Raw genomic sequence first — 26,017 nt, 5'->3', positions numbered from 1 at the left:
TAAAATCTTCAAAACTCGTACAGATCCTAAAATACACTATACTTACATTGCTTTCGTGAGTTAAGAGTTATGACCATTATTTTCCTTTTAACCTACTAATAATAATTGCAACTGCCCATTATTAGATGGGGTATGAAGGCTTCAATGCATATATATACCCATCCATTTCGTACCAATTCAAGCACAAATACAGATTCTTTTACTTAAAAATAATTCATTCAAATTCTCTATTTTTGTCTTTGATCTCTAGTTCATATCGTTTTGTGCTTCAACCAAAATTGTTGATTTAATGGACAACATCAAAAGTTTTGTTGTTTTTGCACTGATTTTGGCACTAGGAAATCAGGTCGATTTCGCAGAAGCAAAGGCATTCTTCGTATTTGGTGACTCGTTGGTGGACAATGGCAACAACAACTACCTAGTCACCACTGCAAGGGCCGATTCACCGCCTTACGGCATCGACTACCCTTCTCATACACCTACCGGACGCTTCTCCAATGGCCTCAATATCCCAGATATAATTAGTAAAGTTCTTCATTTTTCCATATTTACTACGAGTTGACTCTTTTTTACTTTTTTTTACATGTTGACAAAAAATAAATGATCATGCATGGCATGTTTTACGATAATGTACTATGATTGATCAATAATTAGGTGAAGAGATGGGTTGGGAAGCCACGTTGCCCTACTTTAGTCCAGAGCTTCGGGGCCAAAAATTATTAATCGGTGCCAACTTTGCTTCCGCTGGGGTTGGGATACTTAATGACACTGGCATTCAGTTCGTAAGTTTTCATATATATTGACTTGTCACTTCTTTTCTATGTATGTATTTTGATTAAATAATGCCTAATATATAATAAATAATTATATATACAGGTGAATATTATACGGATTTATCAACAACTGGACTATTTTAAACAGTACCAGCAAAGAGTGGGCGCACTCATTGGAGAAGATGAGGCAGGCAAACTAGTGCAAGAAGCTCTTGTTTTGATGACTTTGGGAGGCAATGATTTTGTGAACAATTATTATTTGGTGCCATATTCCGTCCGATCTCTTCAATACCCACTTCCAAAATACGTCCCATTCGTGATCTCCGAGTACAAGAAAGTGTTACAGGTGATTTAATTTCTCCTTTTGATTTGATACATATATATTATTTAAAAATTACGATTTTCGCATCGGCGTAACAATGCAGAGATTGTATGAATTTGGGGCTCGGAGGGTCTTAGTCACTGGAACTGGACCGTTAGGGTGCGTGCCTGCAGAATTGGCACAACATAGTGTGAATGGCGAATGCGCGGAAGAATTACAGCACGCGGCATCACTCTTCAACCCTCAACTGGTCAAAATGCTTGATCAACTCAATCAAGAGATTGGAGATAATGTCTTCCTTGCTGCTAACACCAATCAAATGCACATGGATTTCATTTCCAATCCACAAAATTTTGGTAATTAGCTCCGTTTCATTGAATTTTTTTTTTCTACATGATTAATATGTAATGTGTTCCCTACACACGCTCATTGTTTCGCATTGTGCGCTCAGGATTTACGACCTCAAAGATAGCTTGTTGTGGGCAAGGCCCGTATAATGGAATCGGGCTTTGTACTCCGTTTTCGAACTTATGTCCTAATAGAGACGAATATGTATTTTGGGATCCATTCCACCCAACGGAACGGGCCAACAGACTCATTGTCCAACAAATATTGTCCGGGACCGATAAGTACATGCACCCAATGAATCTGAGGGCTGCCATGGCGTTGGACTCCAGGGCCTAATCGATATTCTTCTCTTCAATTATTTGTGCTTTATATATGTTCATTTTCTTGTACTTTGGCGAGCTCTAATTGTATCTCAATATTGTTGCGTTGATTCTTACCGTTCAAACTTTTTAAGAAATGCCGAATGAAAGGCTTCTTTTTATCTTGGAAATTAAAGTGTGTTTCTTGTGCCGATGGTTTGGGGTTGGCTTGACTTTTTGACTTCTTCTATAATGTTACAATAAATAATATAGCCATGATTTGTCAATTACGAAACAATCAGTTCAAGGTAATTTCTTTATTTCGAGCGACCCATATTTAAAGATATTTCAAAAATAGAATATAAATTCTATTTCAAGCGTCACTTGTAACCAAAGGAGCAAGGAAAAAAAAATTTAAATTTATATGTACATTTTTAAAAATTAATTAAAATGAAGTGGATGATCAAATAAAGTTTGTTCGAGATATTATTATTTAAAGAAAATTGTAGTTAGGCCGTCTGATAGAGGACAGTGAAGTCAATAGGTAGGAACGAAAACTTTCTTCACGGATTTGAGGTCCCACGGGAAAAATTTGAAACGGGAACGGTGATCTTCGATTTTTTCGGGTTTGGGGATTTTTAAAATCTCCGATGTAGTTCGGGACGGGCATAGGATTACTATCTCCACCCCAGAACCCGTCATGAAAATAATATCAATAATAAAATAATAGTATTATTAGTATTAATAATATATAATATTATTATTATTATTTTATTATTATTATTAATATTGATATTAATATTAATATTATCTCTAATAATAATAGATAATAATTAGTTTTTGTTTGAAAAAATCTCCGAATCCGTCGTCAACTTACCATATTAATATTTTTGAAACGGGGATGGGGGCGGGGATGAGAAATTGATTCCCGAAGTTTCGGGTTTGAGAATTCTCCTAACCCGAAAAAGTTGGTATTGGGGCGGGGTGATAATTGGAATTCGGGGATGGCCCGCCCCGTCCCATTATGATCCCTATCAATATGACACGAAATTGTGTGAACCCGAATTCGAGATTTCCAAGCTCGGGCAGTAATTAAAGAGTTACACTTGCAAGTTTTTTTTCACTCGATGAATGTGTGCGCAATATTAATAAATTAGAAAATGATCTAATCTCACAAAAATTATTAACATATGTAACCAAAAAAATGTATTAATCATATCACAAGGTTTAAAAAACCCGAAACATGACAACGTCTTTGAATCATAATCTTTAACTGAGTTGAGTAGTTTTCGACATACGTGAGATTTAGGAAAAACTGTTTGGATCATTCTAAAATATATTTGTTTGGGTGCTGTCACTTTTCTTAATTTGAGTTTTGGTCAATTGAATTTTTAAAGTTTGTTTTGTTGCTTTAATTTTAAATATTTTTGGCTTTCAGGCTTATTTAATTAGAGTGTGAACATGACACTGCAAAATGTTGATGTAAGACTAGAAAATACTGACATGACATAAAAAATGCTGACGTGATATCAAAAAATATTGACGTGATATATGTTATGTCAAAAATTGGACCAAAATAGTAAAAATTAAAAATTAGTGTACCAAAAACCAAAATTTGAAAATTTAATGGAAAAAACCCAAAATATAGAAAGTTTGGTGGGAAAAATTATTTTTCCATTTTATTTTATAAGCATTTAATTGTGAAGAAAATACAAATTTCTCCCCAAATGCATAAATAACTCAAACCTTGGTCAGGCTCGATCGTTGAGTCCCAATGGCTACAAAGTATATCAGGAAACAAAGCAATTATGATATTAACAAACCCCCACAAAGAACACAGCTAGCTAAGTTTAGGAAAGGGAAAATGATGAGAATGGGTTTTTGAGAAAAATTAATGGCGAAGATTGTGTGTTGGCACAGACAGGTGTTTATAATCAAGTAAGTGTAATAAATACATGGAGAAAGAGGTTGGTTTGGACGATTTATTACGCTGTGATTATGCTTATGGGCCTTTTCTTCAATTGTTCTCTTTAATCATTCAGAATCCTTCCTGTTGCTTTAATTTTCATGGCGCTTAACTTCCTTTGACTGTAAAAACAAAAACTTTAAAGATACATACATATAATATATATATATATATATACACACAGGTGCATGCAGGTAATCATGATGTTGATCTGGATGTGTGTGCGCCTCTCAGCTTAATCTTAATTGTCTTCCACCAACCTCTACTTAATTCTCTGTAACGATCTCTCTCTCTCTCATAGTGTATGTATATGTATATATGATATATCCATGTGCATACAATGAATCGGAGCTGGCGGGACAGGAGATTTGTCATGATGGCCGCCTTTGTGCGTGTATATATATTCAAAATTTGCGTTAATTTTCCTTCTTTCCTCCAAAAAATTACTGGGTATTACATGTAACCCTGTAAAAATATATTACATACATATCTGTGTGTGTTTAATGCGAGAGAGAAAGGGGGTGGTGATACTGACGGGAAGAATTGGATAGAGGTCATTTTCAAAGTTTAATTTCGTGTAGGACTGTTTTAGGGTTTAAAGAGGAGAGTGTGGTCTGGGAAGAGTGTCTGTTTTTTCCCAGTAATGGTTTCTGATCAACATTATTCTTGGTTTTGATTTCCTTCTTTTTTTTCTCAATTAGATTACACTGAATGAAATGGCCACTGTTTGTGTAAGCAAATTTGGGGGGTTGTCAATTTTTCTTATTTATAATCTGCTTTTGTCATCCTTTCTTGTCATTTTCTCCGAAAAATCTTTGGCCATTTCCAGTACGGATTTGAAGCAAACAGGATACAGACAAGTTAGTAGTTTGAGGCTTGGAAGGATTCAGAGGCATTTGAAAAGGATTAATAAGCCTCCTGTATTCACTATTCAGGTGTCTGTATATAGTTAATTTATTTATCATGATGAACTCATACTACATATTTCTAGATGTGTGAGTCTGTGTGTGTGGAAATTTTCAGTATTTGGTCGGTTTTCTCTTTATTATTTTCAGAGCCCAGATGGAGATATTATCGACTGTGTGCATAAAAGAAAACAGCCGGCTTTGGATCATCCTCTTCTTAAGAATCACAAGATTCAGGTGCGCATCACTGAACTCGAATTTCGTCTCTTTGTGACGACTCTTTTTCACACACAAAAATCCAATAACAGTACTTGTACGTAGGAGTAAAAGAAATCTATTCTTCTCACATATATACACTAATTGGTCATTTGAATCATCCTCGACAACCCGCATACAGAGAGTTCGGCCAGAAATGCCAAAGATGATGAAAATGGCCAAAACACAAGGATTGGCTCACAAAGATATTAACACCACCAGTCGTATTGGTGGAAGGTTAAAGACCAAAGGGGCTAAATGGCAAATGTGGCACCAAAAGGGGGAAAAGTGCCCGAAAGGAACAGTATCTATCAGGCGAAGCACAGTCCGCGATGTGTTGAGGGCTAAGTCTTTATATGAGTATGGCAAGAAACAAATCAAATCGCCGCTCCTCGCTTCCCGTCGGTTCGATGCGCCTGACGTCGTCAGCGGCAATGGCCATGAGGTCTGTTATATACATCCTTTTTCATTCTCCATATGCATGAAACACAGACATTACATATATTTGTAAGATCGATGCAATAATATATATGTCGGAATAACTTTAATGTTTCATTTGTTTAAAATGAAACTAGCATGCTATAGCCTACACAAAACCATCAGAAGAGATATACGGGGCAAAAGCGACGATTAACGTGTGGAATCCATCGATAGAATTGGTAAACGAGTTCAGTCTCTCTCAGATTTGGGTTCTCTCTGGATCATTTAATGGTTCAGAACTAAACAGCATTGAAGCTGGTTGGCAGGTAAACCATACACAAAATCTGCTTTCATACATTCATGTAAATTCTTTTCAAAAAAATTCCTATTTTTCTAAATATTTGTTTTAGATTAATGTTAATGGTTGTACTTATGATTCAGGTTAGTCCAGAGTTATATGGTGACAACAGGCCAAGATTATTCACCTATTGGACGGTTAGTTCTCTGATCTATTTTCATGCCAAGTTTTTTGCATTATTATCTTAATTTCTTCAAGTAAAACAATGCTAAAGTCTTCCATTTATAATTAATGAAATGATGAAAAGAATTATGAGATTTTACGGATTAATTATTTTTTTCATATAATTTTTAGAAAGATATTTAAGTTTATTATATGTTATATTTTAACTTCAACTCGATCCAACCAACTTTATTTACTCTAGAAAAGTTTGGATTTGGATCATATGTTATAACTGTATACAACAAACATAACATCTGATGTTGTGTATTTTTTGCACGAGATAGTCACTCCATCGTCTGATGGACCTCACATAGTGTCAGATAAAATTGAAAAATTGTTGATGATCAAGTGATCATCTCGATCGTTTAAAAAATACACAGTATCTGGTGCAGTGTTTTCAATGACACCAAAAGATCCAAATCAGAAAAGTTTTTGCTAGGTTGCCCAACCTTCATCACCCTTAAACATTAATAAATTACTAAAGGGGAATAAAATATTTCTTAAAGCTAGCCTTGAAAATGTTAAAAGAGGGGCAAGCACATGAAGATTTTAGAGCACATTAACCATGAAAAGTGACTATTCATCTTCCACAACATGAATGTTGGTGGTCCAAATAATAATAATATATTATTGAGGGATCTCATTCAAAATTCTTATTATATAAATTCTAGCATGACAAGTCAAAATTATAAACTGGAGAATATATCTTGGAAAACATAAAATTCATTAATAAGTGGGACACCAATTGTTTTCCCATACTATTCTTCTGACTTGCCATTCATGAAATTTTTTTGCAGTATAGGTATTAATAGGTTTATGGTCCATGTAATACATTTTTAGATCTTGCATTAATGAGAAATTATCTTTAAACCCTAAAAAATTTAATTATATTATTATTAAAAGTTGGTGATTATTAACATTTTTTTAATCTTAATTTGCAGAGCGATGCATATCAAGCGACAGGGTGTTACAATCTTTTGTGTTCGGGTTTTGTGCAAACAAGTAGTCGAATAGCGATCGGAGCTGCCATATCTCCGGTGTCATCTGTCAACGGAGACCAATACGACATTACCATCCTCGTGTGGAAGGTCTAAAATAACAAATCTTTTTGATTAAAACTAATTAAATACAACTTTAATTTTCTTTGTTCATTATGCAGGATCCGAAGTTGGGCCATTGGTGGATGGGCTTAGGAGACAGCACATTGGTGGGTTACTGGCCTGCTGAAATCTTCACCCATTTATCGGACCGGGCCACGATGGTCGAATGGGGAGGAGAGATTGTGAACTCTCAGGCCGACGACGAGCACACATCGACTCAAATGGGCTCGGGCCATTTTGCCGATGATGGGTTTGCTCGAGCGAGCTATTTTAGAAATATCGAGATCGTTGACTCGGACAACAGCCTAAGCTCGGCCCAAGAAATAACAACACTAGCTGAGAACACACATTGTTACAACATCAAGAGCTCGTTCAACAATGATTGGGGCACATACTTTTACTATGGTGGGCCTGGAAAAAGTCAAAATTGCCCATAATTACGAAATTAATTTTTTTAAATAAAATCTGAAATATGCGTTGGTCAATTGGTTGAGAGTTTGGAATTATATAATTTCAAAAAAAAAAATTTCCACTTTGTTTTTTTGAAGGAGTTTTTGTTTGTATTGGACTAGTGTATTTATTGGTAGTGTAAATTTTATTTCCCTATTTTAGTTGTTATTATTATCATCAGTGTCTTATTTAATTTTTAGTGTTATACGAAAGAAAAACCAAAATTACATTGTAAAAGTAAATATAGAGAATTAGAGAAGTAAATTAATGGATTAATAAAGGAGCTACAAAAGTATAAGATTTTTAAATATTAAAAATTGTGAATATTATTAAGTGTTTATTTTTTTTTATGTTTGGAAGAATTAAAAATGAGATTTGGAATTGGATTTGGATTTGAAATCCATGAATTTAGAATTCTATTGTGGTATTTGACTGATGTTATTTAAGAGATTAGGTTTCTTATGAGATGGTCTCACGAATCTTTATATGTGAGACAGATCAACCATACCGATATTCACAATAAAAAGTAATACTCTTAGCATAAAAAGTAATATTTTTCACAGATAACCCAAATAAGAGATCTGTCTCACAAAATACGACCTGTGAGACCGTCTCACACAAGTTTTTGTATATTTAAGAATTGGATTTGATAATAAAATTAATATTATTTGATATTTAAAATAATTTGTTTTACTTATTATTTTTTTATACTTTCATGTTGTTTATATATGATATATAAGAAAAATGATTTTTAAATATAAAGAATATATATATATATATTTTATTAAATAAATTTTTCAATAATGAAATGAGTTCTGAGATAAAGTCATTATTATGATAAAATAGGTTTTTAGTATTTAAAAAATCTAGGATGGTAAGAAAAATAAAAAATTTACTTAATTTTAAAATATATAAATATTTTTAAATCATTTTAATATAAAATTTTTAATTGTAAGATAAAGTGAATTAAATATTTTTTTTTTGAGAAAATGACATTTTAATAGTTGAAAAAAAAAAGTTATTTTGTTCATATAATCCAAATCACATGAAACTCTTTCATTTTTGTTAAGATTTCATTTAGTTATATAAAATTCCATCAAATATCAATCTCGTTTTAAAATTCTATTATACACAAATACTCAAAATATGATTTTTAATTTCAAATCTCACCAAATCCCATGAAATAATTACTTGTTTGGTCATGCTGAGTTTTTATTCACACAATTAAATGTTTATATATTTTACAAAAACTTATATGAGATCGTTTCACGGGTTAATTCTGTAGTACATATGTTTGAAAGGATAAGATCGACACACTATATGTAGTTGGATTGCCACTTTATTTTTTCAAATTCCAACCTAAATAGTTAAAGGTCACTACATACATCTTATGGTATCCACTTAGGCAAATCAATTGAAAAATAATTCTCACCCTCCGTACAACATAAGAAAACAAAAGAAAATCCCAGAAGATCCATTCCACCACGCAAACAGAGAGCTTGTTTTATTTTATTTTTTTTAGAAAAATATATTTTTTTGTTCTATAAATTTGTTTTTTTGCAAGTGTTTACCTGATACTATACACGTAAAAATACTTCAATGATGTCATATTAACGCCATATCAGAAAATTATTAAAATTCCAAAAAATGATTTGAAATGTTGTGAAAAATTAAAAATTTACGATAAAAAGTAAAAATCTCAAACTCTCAAAATTATCACACTATACACTTTATAATATTTTTCTCTCAACTCAATTGTGATTTTCTTCACAAATAAGAGATCTATTTATAGAAAATTTTTACAAATAATCCAAAAATAAATTACATCATTACCTTCATCATCACACACAAATTTCAATATTCAATACCTAATTTTATCTAATTTTCAACATTCAAATATTCAACATCCAATATTCAAATATTCAATATTAAAATATTAAATTTCAACATGAAATAAAATTTGACAAGATGGATAATAAAAATTATAAAAAGACAAACATAACAAAGTGATCGAAAGTAGGGAATTAGAGTTGGACCCTACTAAGCTCCTCCAATAATTTTGTTGTTTAATGGATAAAGATTCAAGAGTTTGCTGGGTCCCTTGAAAAAAGTTTATGTTTATCGACTCCACGACACTTTGTTAAGACTTATAGGTGATTCTCTTAATGGGATCGATGGCTTTGGATGTATTCTAAATAATAACGAAGTTTGAATATTGCTTTTTAGTGTCTAATTTCTTATAATTTAAAATGAAAATTTATTTGTACGTGTATCTTAAGAATCCACACATAAACTTTGTCACCATTCTTTTCTAGGATTCTCTACTTGGACAATTATTTGTTCCTCGTTTTAGTGCATCTAATTTGTTTAATATTATCGAAATTGACACAAAATAGTCGCATGAGNTCGCACAAAGCTTACTTAAAACGATTTATTCGTCTGAACGCACTTTCAACAACACTATCAGTTACAACAGTTTTAAATGATCTGCGACAACGGATAAAATCCGTTGTCTTTTAGCGTTTTTGTTATAGTGAGTATACTTAAAAGGATAGTAGATTGCAGGATCACCTTAAAAAAGAAACACTTCTCATGCACTTCCACAAATATATTCGTCTATATAACAAGATATGCCATGTTTTCCAAACTCTTACACCTCCTTTTCTCCTTCGTTCTCAACTCTTAATCCACCATTAATTTGAAGCCAGATCAGAGAATATGTTCGAGATGATGCCAAACGAGCCCTGGAAGAAATTTATCGTCGATCGTTTGATTCCTAATTCGGTCATGTTGGGATGTGAACTTGCAGAATCAGAAACTTGAAGAAGTTGAATCAGAAATGGTTGGATTTGAAGGGATGTGAAACTTCTTGGCAAGTCTAATGCTTGGCTTAATTTTATTTTCGTTTGTTTTGTTTCTTTAATTTCATGGCTTGTTATTTCTGGCCAAAAATGGTCCGAATAGTTAATATGGAATGTTGACAATTTTTTAAGGTTGTCTTAAGAAATTCCAAACAGTTAAGTAATTTTGCTTCCTTCTTCTTCTTATCTTCTTGATCTTCTCGGTAAATAATTTGATAAACCAATTATTTATTAGGTGTTTCATAATGCAGTTAACTAACATGTTAAGTGTTAACTAATCGATTACGATAAACTTGGATTGGATTTTGCTGTTTTTTCTTCTTCAATACCTCGAAATAACATGAGCGTGAAAGAGGTTTAAGAATCATTTTTCGTTTTATAATTAGAACTTATAATAAAATCACAAATTTAGGGTTTTTTTTTTACCACCCCTTCATTTCGTCGGTAACAGGAAATTGATGAACTTTTCCGACTTGGTAGGAATGACAGTAATAACATGTTGAACTGGATCTGCATGGATTGGTTATCAAATGAGGAGATTCTATAGTTCTCACGTTGAGTATAGATAAGGAAAGTTAATCAACGTACGTATTTCAAGGGCTGCATTCACGTACATTTTAATAGATTTTACAATATTAAATAATTCAAAGTTATTTAAAATATACTTATCAATAACTATGTTACCATACATGAATTATATAGTTAATGCATATCTATATAATAAATTGACTGATAAAAATTATGAGTTAAATTTATGAACTTCTGACTTATGATCAAGAGAAAATAGACAAAAAAAGAATCCGGCATTATCTATTACTAATTGAACACATTTTTTGCGTCAATTTTCGTTTGAAAAAACAAGCAAATCAAAATCGAGGATGCAATTTTTATAAAACTGAATCATATCTACGAATTAATCGAATCGAAGTAGGATGTTACATCTATATATATANATTTTGATTCTCATTTAAATATAAATCAAATGAATTATAAAAAAATATTATACGCGTGCGTCGGTGCACTAGTACTATATGAAAGTTAAAACCATTAGATTAAATACTATATGAAAGTTAAAACCATTAGATTAAACATTTTGGTGTCTTGGTGAAGTCTTCTATAAATATTCTTATAACTTCCAAGTTTCATTTTTTTTAAGTCTCCCTAATTTATATATCTCATTCTACACAAATTATAAATATTTTTTATTTATATTAATATTCTTTAATTTAAATTTAAATTTAAATTTAAATTAATTATTAAAAAATATGATAACAAAATGTTATTTTATGTATGCATGCAACTATTATGCCCACGCAACGCTAGTATATATTTATTTATATGTTGCGAGAAAATCAAACTAAAGTACAAATAATTGTGCGATAGTTATGGTGTAATTTATTAATAGTAATTGTGGTAATTAAGCAGGTATGAATTGAATTCAGCTGCAATCTCAGACAAACTAATAACATGGTACTATCCAATTGATTTCACGTGTCTTTAAATTTAGCAGTAAGAGTACGTAGTACAAACATTTTATCAAAGGTAAATGTTTTCTGTTGGGATAATTTCATTTTTTTATATCTAAAAATTAAATTTGCTAATGACTTGTAAAATTATTGCGGCCCGTCACTACTCCAACGTGATCTGAATTGAAATATCTCCAAACTTTTTACTTATTGATGATCATACTTTGAAAATTATTGTCGAGTAAGATGTTAAAAGAAATGAAAAAAAATAATAATGAGGAATTTATTTTTAAAAATTATGTTCAAATTGTTTCGGGATTAATAAAATTTTATAATACATCCGTCGTTGCCATTAATACATTTGTACGGTAAAACATGCATTTCATTTATGAAATTTAATATCAGAAAAACTAGATATTACCTGCATAAAATTCATAATTAAGAATAAATTATATATACTTATATTTAGAGTAGGTATCTTATAAGACGGTTTCACGTATTTATATCCATGAAATGGGTCGATATATTTTTACAACGATATATCTATAACTTTTAAAACATCAAAATTTTGTGTAAAAAAAACATCAAAATTTAGTGAATTACATGTGAATTTTCAACTGCAAACTAAGTCGTATCAAATAAAATCATGCTGACTATCACTTTTTTTTGTTCTTAAAAAATGGGAATTTTATTTATAATCAGCTTATGATTCAAAACATGATTTTCTAAATTTCACCTCATCTATAAATATATACTAGTGCACCGACGCACGCGTTGTGTGCATTGTACAATATTTTTTTTAATTCATTTTGTTTATATTTAAATGAAAATCAAAATACAATTATAAGAAATAATAAGGAATTACACTGTAATTTTGATATATTAATTTAAAAAAATAAATAGAAAAAGGAAAGGAAAAAAACCCAAGTAAGAATTGAACCAACAACTTGATAATTAAGAAACAAAGACTCTATTCACAAAACTACATGTAAGGCCCGAGATGTTATCATTTTAATCCGAGATTATTTAATTTATGAATCTTTGGAATGTTTAGTCATATTCCATGGTGTTACAATTCCATAGGATTGAAATTGAATTAAAAAGAGTTGTGAGGACCAAATTGCAAATAGTGAAGATTTCAAGGGCTAAATTGCAATTAATGGATTTGAGTGGGACACTTGTCTTCACCATGCAACTTGGATGTATATTACCTTCATTCTCATTTCAGAATTGAGGAGAAACCCGAGAGCTCTCATAGCTAATTCTCAAGTTTTCTTAAATCCCTTAGAATTCGATTGTACAAGATCCGTTTAGCAGAATTTAAATCCGAACACAGTTCTGTGCTCCTCTCGTCACCTACTACACAAGGACGTAAGTTTCATTACTTTCTGATATGTTTTGAAATTTATGTATTGGGAGAATTATAATTTGATCATTAGTATGTGTTCTGGGAATACTAGACATCGTAGAATCGAAGTCAGATCGAAGAACAAGTTGATTTTGGAATTGTTATGATTTTCTAATTTTATCGATTGAAATTGAACAGATTTGGAGTATGGATTGATTACAGATTGTAACGGATATGGGTTATGGTTTGTAATTGATATATGTTGCTATTGTATTGACGGGGATATCGGGATTGTGCCGTTATGCCGTTGATTTGCATTAAATTCAGAGTAATCAGATTCAATATTGAATTGGGAATGGAATGGTGATATTATTATTCTCGATATGTCATTTCAGATTTACAGAGACAGTCTTGAGTTCAGCACTTATATTGCTTCAGACCGAGACTACGAAAGAAAGGTATAAGTCAATGTCGAACCCGGGAGAATGACTCGAGTTAGATATAACTTGAGTTTCCCTAAACCACATACTTATTGTTATTATATGCATTGATTTGAATTGATATGCTTGTTCTATTGATTTATAGAAAGCGTGATTAGACGATTGGTCTTGTGACAGAGGTGCCAGACTGTGATAGAGTAGTCACTGGCCCATTGCACATTGTCACAGAGGAGTTATTGGCGGAGGTGCCAAAGTCTTTGACGGATAGGTCAAGACACTAGATGTTTGGTTTATATCGATGTTTGATTAGGAGTGGATTTATTTCTATTACTGAGATTCGATATAGTATGCCAACGTCTAGAAACCGGGATCCCTAGACTAGGAATGAGTCTAGTCTGAGCTGTAGAGTCACGAGTTATTTACAGTTTTATATCGATTTATGTTTTCAGATTTAATACATGTTATTGATATTTGTTTCATGCTTTTATATCGATTATATGATTGCATGTTTTGTTGATTTATACTGGGATGTATTTCTCACCGGAATTATCCGGCTGTTGTCGTGTTTGTATGTGTGCATGGCAACAGGTGGGACATGATCAGGGTCAAAGAGATGAGGAGAGATCGTGATTAGAGTGGAGACTACGGACTTCGATGTAAATAGGGTTTGAACACTTGATAATTAGTTTTTGAACCTTAGATTTAGATGAATGTATGTTGTACAAGACTTGTACCTTTATATTGATATGTATATGAGATTTATTTCACTACGTTCCGCATTTAAAGAAAAAAAATTTTATGACCCAAATTACTTGATTAGTAAATTGATCCGAATGATGATTAAGAATTGAATTAGCGTCCGGGTCCCCACACTACATGTGACTTACATTAAAGTTTTAATACTTTATTAATATATATAATTATTAAAACAGACCATGATATCAAAAATTAGTTACTCTAGGTGTCTTAAACTTAATAATATGAGTGATGCTACATGTACATCCATATTTGTACATCAATTTGTACAATACAAAAATTCAATGCAAAACTTCAATTTGTCAAAATCTCACTATATATTGAATACAAAATCTCGCGATATAACAGTAAAATCTCACGATATAATGGTTGTAAATATTGCTGTAATGATTTATTGGTTGTAGCTTTAGCATTATTCTAATAATATACTAGTAAAAATACACACGCGTTGCATGTGTTATTATTATTATTAATTTGATCAAATATTAAAATCAAACAATTAACACGACATTATTTTCAATTTAGAAGAGTTGTTCAATTTAAAAGAAAATATTTGTTTAGATTTTTTCTATACAAAATATTGAGTGCCATGATGAGGTTTTCAGCAGGGTAATTATGTAATTAAATATTTTGGTATCTTTTAAGGTAGTTACTCTAAGAGTCTTACACTTAATAATATAGTATGTGTGTGGCCTAATATTCGAAACAAGTTTAGCCATATTTAGTCCGAATGGAAAATATTAACGAACAACTTTAAAATATGATTCCATAAAAATGTTTTTTCTTTGGTTATATTATATTACAAAAACTTTTGTGAGACGGTCTTACGGGTCGTATTTTGTGAGACGGATCTCTTATTTGGGTCATCCATGAAAAAATATTACTTTTTATTGTGAATATCGGTAGGGTTGACCAGTTTCATAGATAAAGATTCGTCAGACCGTCTCACAAGATATCTACTCATATTATATAGGTTATGCTTAATGAATGCACTTTTTCCTCTCCCTTTAATTAAAGTATATCCATTTTAAATTCTGAAAGTTCATACATTTTTTTTTTTACTCAATATAAATTTAAATACTAAATTTTCAAATTCCTTTAATTTTTTTTTTTTTTTAAAAAAAGCTCATTGTCACATTCTGCTTTAAAAAAAAAAAGCAAGAAGGCCGCAGAATGTGACAATGAGCAGATGTCCGTCCCTTCCCCACCACGAATAGATTCAATGCACATATATAATTTAGTTAATTTCCAACGCTGCTGAATTTACAGGTCCCTACTCACATGCCATCCAACCCCTATTGTTCTTTCTCAATGCATTATCATCTATTTTTCATTATTTTATGCAACTCATTCCTATTTTTAATTCACAAAAGATTGAATCAGCCAAATGGGTCGCATGTGGCTTACCAAGAATCTGCGGGACTGTCTTCAAATATTCAAATATATACATAAATCCCTATTAGAAACCTCTCTAATATTGATATGATCTTGTGAATGAATTGGAGAAAAAGTAGTATGATTTGGTGTTTAATTGTGAATGATTTCCCTAACATGTAGAGATTCTTTGACACCCTTTTTGCATGATATAATGTCAAATGCAATAATAGACCAATGCTAGTAACAATCCATACATTTATTCGGATTAAATTAAAATAAAAACAGCACTCTTCATATTTATTCAAGTCAGATGACACTAATGCGAACTGTTTATTATTATTAGCCAACCCAATTATGGATTTTGGTATATATGGAAAATTTATTAGCCAAATAATTATGAATTAGTGTCGTGTCATGAGAAATTATTGCTGCGACTAGCTATTTGTATATGCTCCTATAATTTTATCGAATTATGGATTGTAACCTTCTTCGTTAATAGTTATATACGAGGGAAAAATATATTTTTAGTTTTGTAATTTGTATTTTTTTTATTGTTAATCATGTTACAGTCTTATTCTATTAATTTGTATAATTTTATTTGACATTTTTTTTATTAAAGTGCTGAAATGACATTGAAAAATGACGGTGTGCCACCAAAAATTGATGACGTGACGACTAACATTGAAAAAGTACTGTCAGATGTTAGTTATGTCAGTGCTCTGATGAAAAAGAAATAAAATTGAAAAAGTTCAAGTTAATAGAATAAGACTGTGAATTGATAAATAACAAGATCAAAAAATGAAAAACATGCATGTTGATGAGCTGTCTGAGTGTCTTCCAAGTTGGCATGCCACCTAAGGGTGTGAGGAGGAGATGAGTTTCAGCTGTTGGCACTGAAACCACAGGCTATCACTGGTTGGTTGTTGATAGGGAAAAGCTCATAACACTCGGGTGGAAGGGGTGTTAGGGGTTGACAGAAGAAGCATATATCCAGTAAACATGTATTTAAACGTATGGTGTCAAGAACAGAATTAAGAGATAAAGAAAATCATTAATGTTACACTCAAAAAACACCTCTATATATTAAGATAAAAGCGGGGTACACAAATATGATTGAGAGTGAAGAAGAAGATTGGTTGGTTGTAGAGATATATTCTATAACTTTGTTGAACATGAATCTTTTAAATTGACTCGGTTCTTGATTAATAAAAGAAAGTGATGCTCTTTCGTGGATGTAGATCATTTGCTATCGAACCACGTAAATCTCTTGTGCATTGTTTGTTTGATCTGTTAGTGTATTCTCGTTTCTGCATGTTTTTTATTCCTGAAATTGTTCTAAGTTCTACGAGATGTTTAGTCCATGTTTACACAAGGAATTAAAGTCCTGGATGTTCTGTGCATGCAACGAAGAATTCCTTCTTAATAATATAGTCCAGGTTCCTTTCATCGACATCTTGGAGGTTCTCAATTTCCTAAGGAAACTTCAGCTGCAAACGTCCAGGTTTACGTCACAAATTACGAGATCAAAAATATAATTTTCTCTGTATATATTAGTTTAAGAAAGTAAACGTATATCAAACCAACAAATGGTCATAAATTGGAATATAAAAATGATATTTACATATCATAAATTAAAACAATATATGCTGTGAAAAATGTATAATATGTTTTTAACGTAAATAAAAACAAGAACAGCTACACATGTGTGTGGTAAGTATAAAGATCACATTCACCTTAAATATTAACTCGAGTTGACCTCAAATTGATGGATGATGAAAAAGTACCATTTTATTGAGGGAAATTAGTCAATACTTTAAAACACATTCCTTACATGTTTTGATGTCGGAACATTCGTAAATCAGTCCAAAGTTTCACAGTCATTAGATGCAAGATTGATAGCTGTGTTTTCCAAATTCCAAGACCTCACGAACTCTCTTTAATTACTGCTTAATTAGTAGTTAATCATTGGATTCATCTTTGTTGGCGAATATAGCTAGCTAGCCATTCAATATTAAATTTTTAAAAAAATTATAAAATTTAATTAAAGAATATAAATATATATTATTAGCCCTCACATGAAAGTTCGAGGGTCCCCTTATCCTTGATACAAAATACATGCACATGGAAAAGGGTCCCATTTTCTTATAATAATAGAACTTTTCTATGTTAATCAACCATTGATCTTCTTTTATTCACAGAACTCTGCATATCAATCATCAAAATCCCTTTATCCAAGAATCTGAAATGGTTCAAGAAAACTAAGGGAAAATTCAGGAAAAGGGGAAAAAAAGTGGTAGAAGTACTATGAAGAAAATGCAATGCTGCAACCTCTTCCTGTTCTTCTACTGTTACATCAGTTTCTCTTTTGTTTTTGCCGATGATGTTCCAAATTTTGAGTTATCATCCTTGCTTTCCTTAAAATCCAGCTTCATTGATACATTTGATCACTTAAAAGACTGGAAAATGCCAGTCCATGAAGCGAAAACCAGTTTGCCACATTGTAACTGGACCGGTATTTTCTGCAACTCCAAGGGCTATGTCGAAAAGTTAGACCTCTCCAATATGAACCTTAGTGGCCGAGTACCTGATCAAATTCAAGAATTGGGTAATCTGAAGACTCTGAATCTATGCTGCAACGATTTCTCATCTTCGCTGCCGAAATCTTTATCCAATATCACTTCATTGGTGAGCATTGATGTGAGCCAGAACAATTTTGTGGGGAATTTCCCTATTGGCCTTGGAGGGATTCAAGGATTAACCAGTATTAATGCATCAAGCAACAATTTCGTAGGTTTCTTACCGGAGGATCTTGGAAATGGAACCTTGCTTGAAATCCTGGATTTTAGAGGGAGTTTTTTCGAAGGGTCGATTCCAGTTTCTTTCCAGAACCTGCAGAAGTTGAGGTTTCTTGGCCTTTCTGGTAATAATTTAACTGCAAAGATTCCGGTCGAGCTCGGTAAATTGTCGTCTTTGGAAACTATTATAATGGGATATAATCAGTTCCAAGGACAAATTCCAGGAGAGTTCGGTAATTTGACGAATCTTCATTATCTTGATTTGGCTGTTGGCACATTGAGTGGTCAAATTCCAGGAGAATTGGGAAATTTGAAAAAGTTGACCACTGTTTACTTGTATCAAAACAGTTTTGAAGGAAGAATCCCACCTGAGATAGGGAACATGACAAGTCTAGTGTATTTGGATCTTTCCGATAACCATCTTTCAGGAGAGATACCGTACCAGGTTTCAGGTATCAAGAATCTGCAGCTGCTGAATCTTATGTGCAATGAATTGACGGGTCCTATTCCGGAAGGGCTAGGAGATTTGAAAAAACTTGAAGTTCTTGAGCTGTGGAAGAATTCTTTAACTGGCTTCTTGCCGTCAAATCTTGGAAAAAACTCTCCTTTACAGTGGTTGGATGTTTCATCAAATTCGCTGTCTGGTGAGATTCCACCTGGTTTATGCGACTCTGGGAATCTCACGAAGCTCATTATCTTTAATAACTCTTTCTCAGGTTTAATCCCAATGAACCTATCAAATTGTTCGTCTTTGGTTCGCGTTCGGATCCAAAACAATCATCTTTCAGGTTCAATCCCTTCTGGTTTTGGAAATCTTCCAAAACTTCAAAGGCTAGAATTGGCTTATAACAATTTCACGGGTGAAATTCCTCAAGATTTTACTTTATCTGCTTCACTTTCGTTCATTGATTTTTCTGGGAATCGTCTATATTCTTCGTTGCCTTCGAATATTCTCTCCGTGCCAACTCTTCAAACCTTCACGGTTTCGAATAACAATCTGCAAGGGAACATCCTGGATGAGTTTCAAGACTGTGAATCACTTTCATCACTTGATCTTTCAAACAACCATTTCTCGGGAAAAATACCTGAGAATATAGCTTCATGTGAAAAAATGGTGACTCTTAATCTCAAATGCAATCAATTCGATGGAGAAATTCCAAAGTCCTTAGCCTCAATGCCGACTCTATCGATTCTTGATTTGTCAAACAATTCACTTGTTGGAAGAATACCAGAAAATTTTGGAAACTCCCCGGCTCTTGAAATGATCAACCTGTCCTACAACAAGCTCGAGGGTCCTGTTCCGAGCAACGGTATCTTAATGACCATTAATCCAAACGATCTTATCGGTAACTCTGGTCTATGTGGTGGTGTACTTACCCCGTGTTCTAAAGCCGTCACGAATGCACCTGCGCAGAGAAAAGTTCGCTTAAATCATACTGTTGTAGGACTTCTTGTCGGAATATCAATAATTTTAGTGGTAGGAATCTTAGCTTTTACATCGAGGCAGCTCTATAAAAGGTGGTATTTGTGTAGCAATTCGTTCACTGATTGGTTCAAGAAAAACAACACCGAATGGCCTTGGAGGCTTGTAGCATTCCAGAGGCTAAATTTCACAAGTGCCGATATACTATCATGTTTAAAGGAATCAAATGTGATTGGAGTAGGCGGTACCGGAATTGTGTACAAAGCTGAAATTCATCGGCCGCACAGCATAGTTGCTGTGAAAAAGCTATGGAGATCAGAAACTGATGTAGAAACTGCAGATGATCTTTTTGCTGAAGTGGATCTTTTAGGAAAACTGAGGCATAGGAACATAGTAAGATTATTGGGATATCTGCACAATGAGACTGATATCATGATGGTGTCCGAATACATGTCGAATGGGAGTCTTGGCGAAGCATTACATGGGAAACAGGCAGGGAAAATGCTGGTGGATTGGGTGTCGAGGTATAATGTTGCACTTGGTGTAGCACAAGGACTTTCTTACCTTCACTACGATTGTCATCCACCTGTGATTCACCGTGATGTGAAGTCGAATAACATCTTGTTGGATTCGGATTTTGAGGCAAGAATCGCTGATTTCGGGTTGGCTAGAACAATGCATCACAAGAATGAGACTGTTTCCATGGTGGCTGGATCTTATGGATACATAGCACCAGGTTAGTTGATTCTTGCAAACCAAAACTGTGGAGAATCCCTTTTAAAATGTCTCCCATTTTGTGAAATTAATCTTGAGAAAAAATCTTGGTTTTGATTTTTTTCAGAATATGGATACACCCTGAAGGTTGACGAGAAGAGTGACGTATATAGTTTTGGGGTCGTACTCTTGGAGCTCTTGACAGGTAAAATGCCATTAGATCCTTCATTTGGCGACTCCGTTGATATAGTAGACTGGGTTCGAAGAAAAGCAAACAATATAGTTTCGGAACAGGTATTAGACGCTAACGTCTCTGGCCAATGCAAGTATGTTCAAGAAGAGATGCTTCTGGTCCTCAAAATTGCAGCTCTTTGCACTGCTAAGCTTCCCAAAGACAGGCCATCGATGAGAGACATTGTGACAATGCTGGGCGAAGCAAAGCCTCGCCGAAAAAGTGTGAGCCAAATTTGGGGATACACTGTAAATAAAGAGAGTCTAATATTTGCACATTCACCGGTCATAGGGCTTCTATAGTACTGTAAATTTCATGTTTCCTAAATCTTGACAAGTACCTGTCTTTTCTATGCGTGAAGCTCGTGTTCTGTGTTTTTCTTGTAGCATTTTAAAGCAGTTAAAGCCTAGAGTTGATCATACAACCAAGTTTACTTTCTACAAGAACATATTTGCATTAGAGACGTAAGAAATTATGGTCAAAATCTACAAGCACAAAGAAAACCCAGCTCTAAAAATCCACGTACAAGAAAAAGCAATAAATTATTGGCTAAATCTATGAGCTACAGTTCTAAATTGCAGTCGTACAAAATGTACTGAGTTTAGGACATGTGTCGTCAAGTGTACACAAGAATTCCACCACCATTGACAGACCCCGACCATTTATGATAAAAACAATTTCCTATGTTTTTTTGCTTCTTTACTTTTTCAAGAAACCAAAATATACCACCTACTACACTGCAACTACGAATCGAATTCTATACAACACTACAACAGTTCTTTCATAAGATTGACATCTAACGGCTTCGCCAAAAACAGGCCACCACAAGGCTGTAATTCCTCTCTTCCAGCTCCAAAAAAAACGGCCATCTGAAATGGAATTCAGATTACTGTTACTCGGTCAAGGGACCAAGAAAAATGATGCAACCGCACCAGGGGCCTCCACAATTTCAGCTGCTTCGGCTATTCTAAGAGCCATTATAGCTTTATATGTAGTTAAGTCAGCATTTTCCATGAGGATTTGAGCTCTTTGACGCTTTAAAATGGCTGACAGCTCAGATCTGTCAGCGATGGCTCTAGCTTCTTGCAATTTGAGTAAGTTATTCTTGTGTTCCGAAGTGTCTCTTTCAGCTACCATTTCTGTACAATCCAAAGTTTACAATTACCTTCAGTTGGGATAACTCCGTACAAAACTCAACCAAATTGAACAAATCGGTTGAACAAAAATGTTAGATTTAAAAATGAATGATGTGTTTCCGATTTCGCATTAAATGATACTTTTGAAGGCTACACTAACCTTGAAGAAAAGTTCGTTGCTTTTCTCTCCCAGCTTGACTTGCCTGACGTTTGAATGATCTTTTCTTCCGTAAAATGGACCTGGGTATCACTTGAGTTCTTCTAGGCTTGTGTAGCTGCCAATGAAATTGAGAAGGTAAATTCAGAATCAAATGGTCTTGGGTTGGAGACCCAATCGTAACAATACCCTCCTACAACTCAAATACAAAAAAATCGGAAACCCAATGAGGCAGGGAAAGAAGCCAGTACTACATACAGCAATGATTAAAAAGTGCGTGGAAAATTATTGCTTTTCTAATTTACAGAAAGTACATAAAGTCAATCTCATAATAAATTGTAATTTTCTACCCAATATAATAACTATACTCTATATTCCAATCATAACAGGCAAACACGCTCCACAACTTAAAATTGCAGCATTAGAATCATTATTAATTTTACCTGGAAAATCCTGACAAGTGCTGATTGTTTCTGTCTCCGCTTTTTAATCCAGTACTTATGGATAGCCTCTATAAATTCCTTTCTCTCCAAATGCATGCAAAAATCATATGCTGCTTTCTCGTCAGAATGATCATCCCCATTGCAATGAAAACCTTTTTCAAGGGCATCAACAACCAACTCAAATCGCTCAGGCGTTACAAGTTCATGAATCTCCCCATCCGAGGACAGAGTATCATTGAATTCATTTAGCCACTTCTCGTCATCTGAGTCCATGTCATAATTGGCAGTCCTCTTGATCATCGCCCTTGCTAGTTCATCATCTTTTACAGTGATATATGAATCAGGTCTCACATATGGTATATAATTGTTTTGAACAGAACTGGATACCACTTGCACCCCAGGAACAGGAATGATACTAGCGGTAGGTGACTGTACATTTCGGTCCGAGCATTCTTTATAAAGTTCTTTGAAAATTAACCAGTCTAGCCTATTAGGAAACTCAAGCTTCCAACCCCCATCTTCTGACCATAATGTTGCATGAGTGAAGCGATTAGAACAAGATGGCCTCATGACACTCTGTGTAGTGAGGCTGTATCGTTTCACCCCCTCCTTCATAACAGCAAGAACCCATTGTTTTGAAGCAGATAGTTCTAAAATGATGATAGCTCCTTCTTCCCTGTAACACTTATCTGTTTCAATGATTAATAAGTTTGCTGAACAAAAACTAGCACCTGTGTTTTGCGGTATAAGCCTCCTAGCAGCTTTCAAATCCTTGGAATGGGTGGAGGGACGGCTCTCATCCATCCCAAGAGTAAATTTTAGTTCTTTAATGTACTTGGAGGGACTTGTCTTAGCAAAACTCCTAAGCGTCCGACTAGGTGCTGCAGAAGAGGATCGAGTTGCATTCTGTCTAAACCGTAAAAGATCTGAAGCCAAAGGTCCATGTGATTTTTTAGCCCGAAAAGCAGAAGGTGGTCTTCCTCTCTTACGTCTAAGAGAACTCCTTTTCTGGACATGTCTACTATTTCGATATTGCATACTTCGAAGAGCCAATTTAGGCAATCCACCAGTTGACGTAGACAAATCCCTCCGCCTTAAACCAACAATACTGGATACAAGAGAATTGCTATTACATGTATCTTTCCCGAGAGAAATTTGAGATGTTACTTCTTCAAAGTTCTCATTGACGCCCAACGGAACCACAACAGACACATAGGCCAATCGTGCCGATCTCAGCTGCATACTTGAATGCAAATACATAAAGCAAAAGGGAACTGCAGAAAAATCCACAGCAAACATGGGTATCAAGGACCTGGATCCTGAAATTATGCATAAACCAGAACTCTTGACTGGAGCTGACCCCTATAACAAGAAGTATAAAAATTATTAAGAATTTCAAGTGAGCATTGATTCAGGTTTAAAAAAAAGGTGAATGGAGATCCTTGTACCTTGATTTCGATCCTAGCATCTCATTACTCACCTCTATTCTTATTTAAATAATCACTAAGTTTCTCAATAATATATGTGTGCAAAAGTAAGATTGATCATTTAATTTCACAAGAATTTTACTTGGAAACGAGAAAACAAAGAACAATTAACTAATGCAAATTTTAACAAGAGATCCTTACTTATAAACCCATGACTTTACAAAAAAAAATCGAAATGAATAAATTGATTGAGAAATTTTACCTGCAGAAAAAGTATACCATGTGAAGAATAAGCATCAAATATGGGTTTTGAATGTACAAACACAGAAAGCAGTCGTAATCTAATGTTGACCCTCCTCATATAGCACAGTACTGAACACAAGAAGGAAGAAATCCAATGACTGCTGTCATAAGAGGGTTTGACAGCGACAACAATAGCGAGCTTTTGATGTGCAGCAGTGTCAACGGAAAAGCCACCACCAGTTTCTGATGGAGCAGCGGCTCTGTGTTTTTCCCTCAACTTTTTCCTGAAAAACTTCTTCCCAAACCTCTTATCCTCACAAGACCCACAGCTTTTCAATGCTTCCCTCTTTCTTTTTCTAACATACACAATTCCTTGCATTCTGTCCACGTTTTTCACATCTCCAACATCCGTATGTGCATCTTCTTCTACTTTATGCTCCTCAACAATGTCCATCGCATTGCCATTACCGTTTCTCTGACATGCACCCTTACACGGATCACCAGCATCCACTCCACCCATCGAGCCATCAAGAATATCAATCCACTCATTTTCCCTAACTGCTCTAATGAGCTTGCCATCTTCATGTGGCGGTTCAGTCCACAGCCGCCTGCCTGACCGCAAAACTCTTGCTCCAAGAACCCTTGTGCTGCGTCTCATTCCTACTGAAGGCATCGACTTGCTCTTGTTGCTACAAAGTAGCACAGACCCCAAATTCACTTTCCCCTTCACATTGAAAGTCCCACAAAATTAAACACCAAAAATTAGCCCAAGTCGAAGTTTCTAACCTCTGAGATAGAGTCAAATCCTTGTTTTTAATGTCTTCTAGACAAAGCAATCTTGCAAGTTTAATAAAAAAAATTAGAAGTATGAAATCAGACTAAATCAGAAAGAAATCCCCTCACCGAGTCAATAAGACAGAGACCCAGAACAGGTTTTGGCCAAATCCAGAGAAAAAGGGTATCTTTTTTATGAAGATGACACTTTTCTCTCCTTAAATAGCAATTTTATAAACCCAGACGCGATCTCAAGAATCCTAAAACAGACAAAGACGGTGTCCCAATTAGGTCTCAACAACATTCGAACCCGGTACACTCCTTCCAAGCCATTATTGCCTTTTTCACGCTCCCCCCCAGAACCAAAAAAGATTCCAACTCGATTCAACTCGGACCATCACACACCTTGGATATTTTGCACTCCATTTTACATCATCCTTCGCCCGGCTCTACATAAAGAAAAGAAAACACTATAGAATGCAATAAAATACGAAAAAAAATTAAAAAAACAAAAACACTTCCAAAAAAAATCTTTATATTTTCAAGCCAACGAACCAAAATACCAATAGATTTCCACGTATAAAATTGAAGAAAAAAGGAAAACAATACCTGGATAGCAAGCCGATTCAAAAGATTCCTTTCATCTCATCTATGATAACCGCAATTTCAAGAATTTATTTATTTCCAGTTAATTAATGGCGTTCACGTTATAAGAGGGGCTGCGGGGATGGTTGTTTCTAGGGTTTTTGAGAGAAGAGGACGACTAATAACTACTAGTTCCTACTATCGTCACACAGTGAATCTGGACCGTTGAAACCCAAAGCATCGAGGGCGCTGATTTTCGGGACCGATAATATTTATGCGATAGTGGATATTTTTATAAGCATCTGAAATGACCCAATCACCCCTACAAATTTAGCAAATTATTTTTTTTTTGGGGAAATTGAACTGAAGAATAAAAAANTTTCTATCAATTAAAAATATATTTTATTGATTTAGAGATATTAAATTAATCGATAAATTAATATATTACTATTTTAGAAATTATTTTTTCTATTCAACGAACA

The 26,017-nt window shown here is 33.8% G+C and overlaps 4 protein-coding genes across 5 annotated transcripts; 3 read left to right on the top strand and 1 right to left on the bottom strand.

The window, feature by feature from the left end:
* Positions 1–210: 210 nt before the first annotated feature.
* On the top strand, positions 211–1,938 carry LOC140983046 (GDSL esterase/lipase At5g33370-like). Its single transcript, XM_073449923.1, has 5 exons — positions 211–524; positions 655–782; positions 877–1,119; positions 1,199–1,451; positions 1,547–1,938. Exons 1-5 carry the CDS (start codon positions 290–292, stop codon positions 1,777–1,779), a joined length of 1,092 nt encoding a protein of 363 aa, XP_073306024.1. The 5' UTR covers positions 211–289; the 3' UTR covers positions 1,780–1,938.
* A 1,986-nt stretch (positions 1,939–3,924) lies between these two features.
* LOC140982314 (protein neprosin-like) lies at positions 3,925–7,372 on the top strand. Its single transcript, XM_073448792.1, has 7 exons — positions 3,925–4,643; positions 4,764–4,850; positions 5,011–5,313; positions 5,444–5,614; positions 5,730–5,783; positions 6,750–6,896; positions 6,968–7,372. Exons 1-7 carry the CDS (start codon positions 4,425–4,427, stop codon positions 7,343–7,345), a joined length of 1,359 nt encoding a protein of 452 aa, XP_073304893.1. The 5' UTR covers positions 3,925–4,424; the 3' UTR covers positions 7,346–7,372.
* A 10,409-nt stretch (positions 7,373–17,781) lies between these two features.
* Positions 17,782–21,447, top strand: LOC140983000 (uncharacterized). The gene is made up of 2 exons (XM_073449843.1): positions 17,782–20,560; positions 20,666–21,447. Exons 1-2 carry the CDS (start codon positions 17,911–17,913, stop codon positions 21,070–21,072), a joined length of 3,057 nt encoding a protein of 1,018 aa, XP_073305944.1. The 5' UTR covers positions 17,782–17,910; the 3' UTR covers positions 21,073–21,447.
* On the bottom strand, positions 21,313–25,711 carry LOC140983001 (uncharacterized). 2 transcript variants are annotated; one of them, XM_073449846.1, is made up of 6 exons: positions 25,560–25,711; positions 25,080–25,399; positions 24,196–24,900; positions 22,507–23,868; positions 22,067–22,181; positions 21,313–21,909 (listed from the first exon to the last, which is right to left on the bottom strand). In XM_073449846.1, the coding sequence occupies exons 3-6, from the start codon at positions 24,847–24,849 to the stop codon at positions 21,671–21,673; spliced, it is 2,370 nt and encodes a 789-aa protein (XP_073305947.1). In that variant the 5' UTR covers positions 24,850–24,900; positions 25,080–25,399; positions 25,560–25,711; the 3' UTR covers positions 21,313–21,670. The 2 variants fall into 2 exon arrangements, with proteins under 2 accessions (XP_073305947.1, XP_073305945.1); XM_073449844.1 differs by having other exon boundaries at positions 24,196–25,399.
* Between the last annotated feature and the right edge of the window lie 306 nt (positions 25,712–26,017).

The sequence above is a fragment of the Primulina huaijiensis genome, chromosome 8 (genome assembly GCF_012295235.1).
Source record: "Primulina huaijiensis isolate GDHJ02 chromosome 8, ASM1229523v2, whole genome shotgun sequence".
Classification (NCBI taxonomy): domain Eukaryota; kingdom Viridiplantae; phylum Streptophyta; class Magnoliopsida; order Lamiales; family Gesneriaceae; genus Primulina; species Primulina huaijiensis.
Note: the sequence above shows the minus strand (reverse complement) of the source record. Positions and strands in the feature narration are given on the sequence as shown.

Excerpts from the sequence above, each read along its gene's own strand:
- LOC140983046 (XM_073449923.1), top strand. The coding sequence starts at position 290 with ATGGACAACATCAAAAGTTTTGTTGTTTTTGCACTGATTTTGGCACTA. Across the intron at positions 525-654 it reads CAATATCCCAGATATAATTA|GTGAAGAGATGGGTTGGGAA; the intron begins GTAAAGTTCTTC and ends ATCAATAATTAG. Across the intron at positions 1,120-1,198 it reads AGTACAAGAAAGTGTTACAG|AGATTGTATGAATTTGGGGC; the intron begins GTGATTTAATTT and ends GTAACAATGCAG.
- LOC140983001 (XM_073449844.1), bottom strand. The coding sequence starts at position 24,849 with ATGCCTTCAGTAGGAATGAGACGCAGCACAAGGGTTCTTGGAGCAAGA. Across the intron at positions 23,869-24,195 it reads ATGGTATACTTTTTCTGCAG|GGGTCAGCTCCAGTCAAGAG; the intron begins GTAAAATTTCTC and ends TTCTTGTTATAG. Across the intron at positions 22,182-22,506 it reads CACTTGTCAGGATTTTCCAG|CTACACAAGCCTAGAAGAAC; the intron begins GTAAAATTAATA and ends TTTCATTGGCAG.
- LOC140983000 (XM_073449843.1), top strand. The coding sequence starts at position 17,911 with ATGAAGAAAATGCAATGCTGCAACCTCTTCCTGTTCTTCTACTGTTAC. Across the intron at positions 20,561-20,665 it reads TTATGGATACATAGCACCAG|AATATGGATACACCCTGAAG; the intron begins GTTAGTTGATTC and ends GATTTTTTTCAG.
- LOC140982314 (XM_073448792.1), top strand. The coding sequence starts at position 4,425 with ATGGCCACTGTTTGTGTAAGCAAATTTGGGGGGTTGTCAATTTTTCTT. Across the intron at positions 4,644-4,763 it reads CTCCTGTATTCACTATTCAG|AGCCCAGATGGAGATATTAT; the intron begins GTGTCTGTATAT and ends TATTATTTTCAG. Across the intron at positions 5,615-5,729 it reads GCATTGAAGCTGGTTGGCAG|GTTAGTCCAGAGTTATATGG; the intron begins GTAAACCATACA and ends CTTATGATTCAG.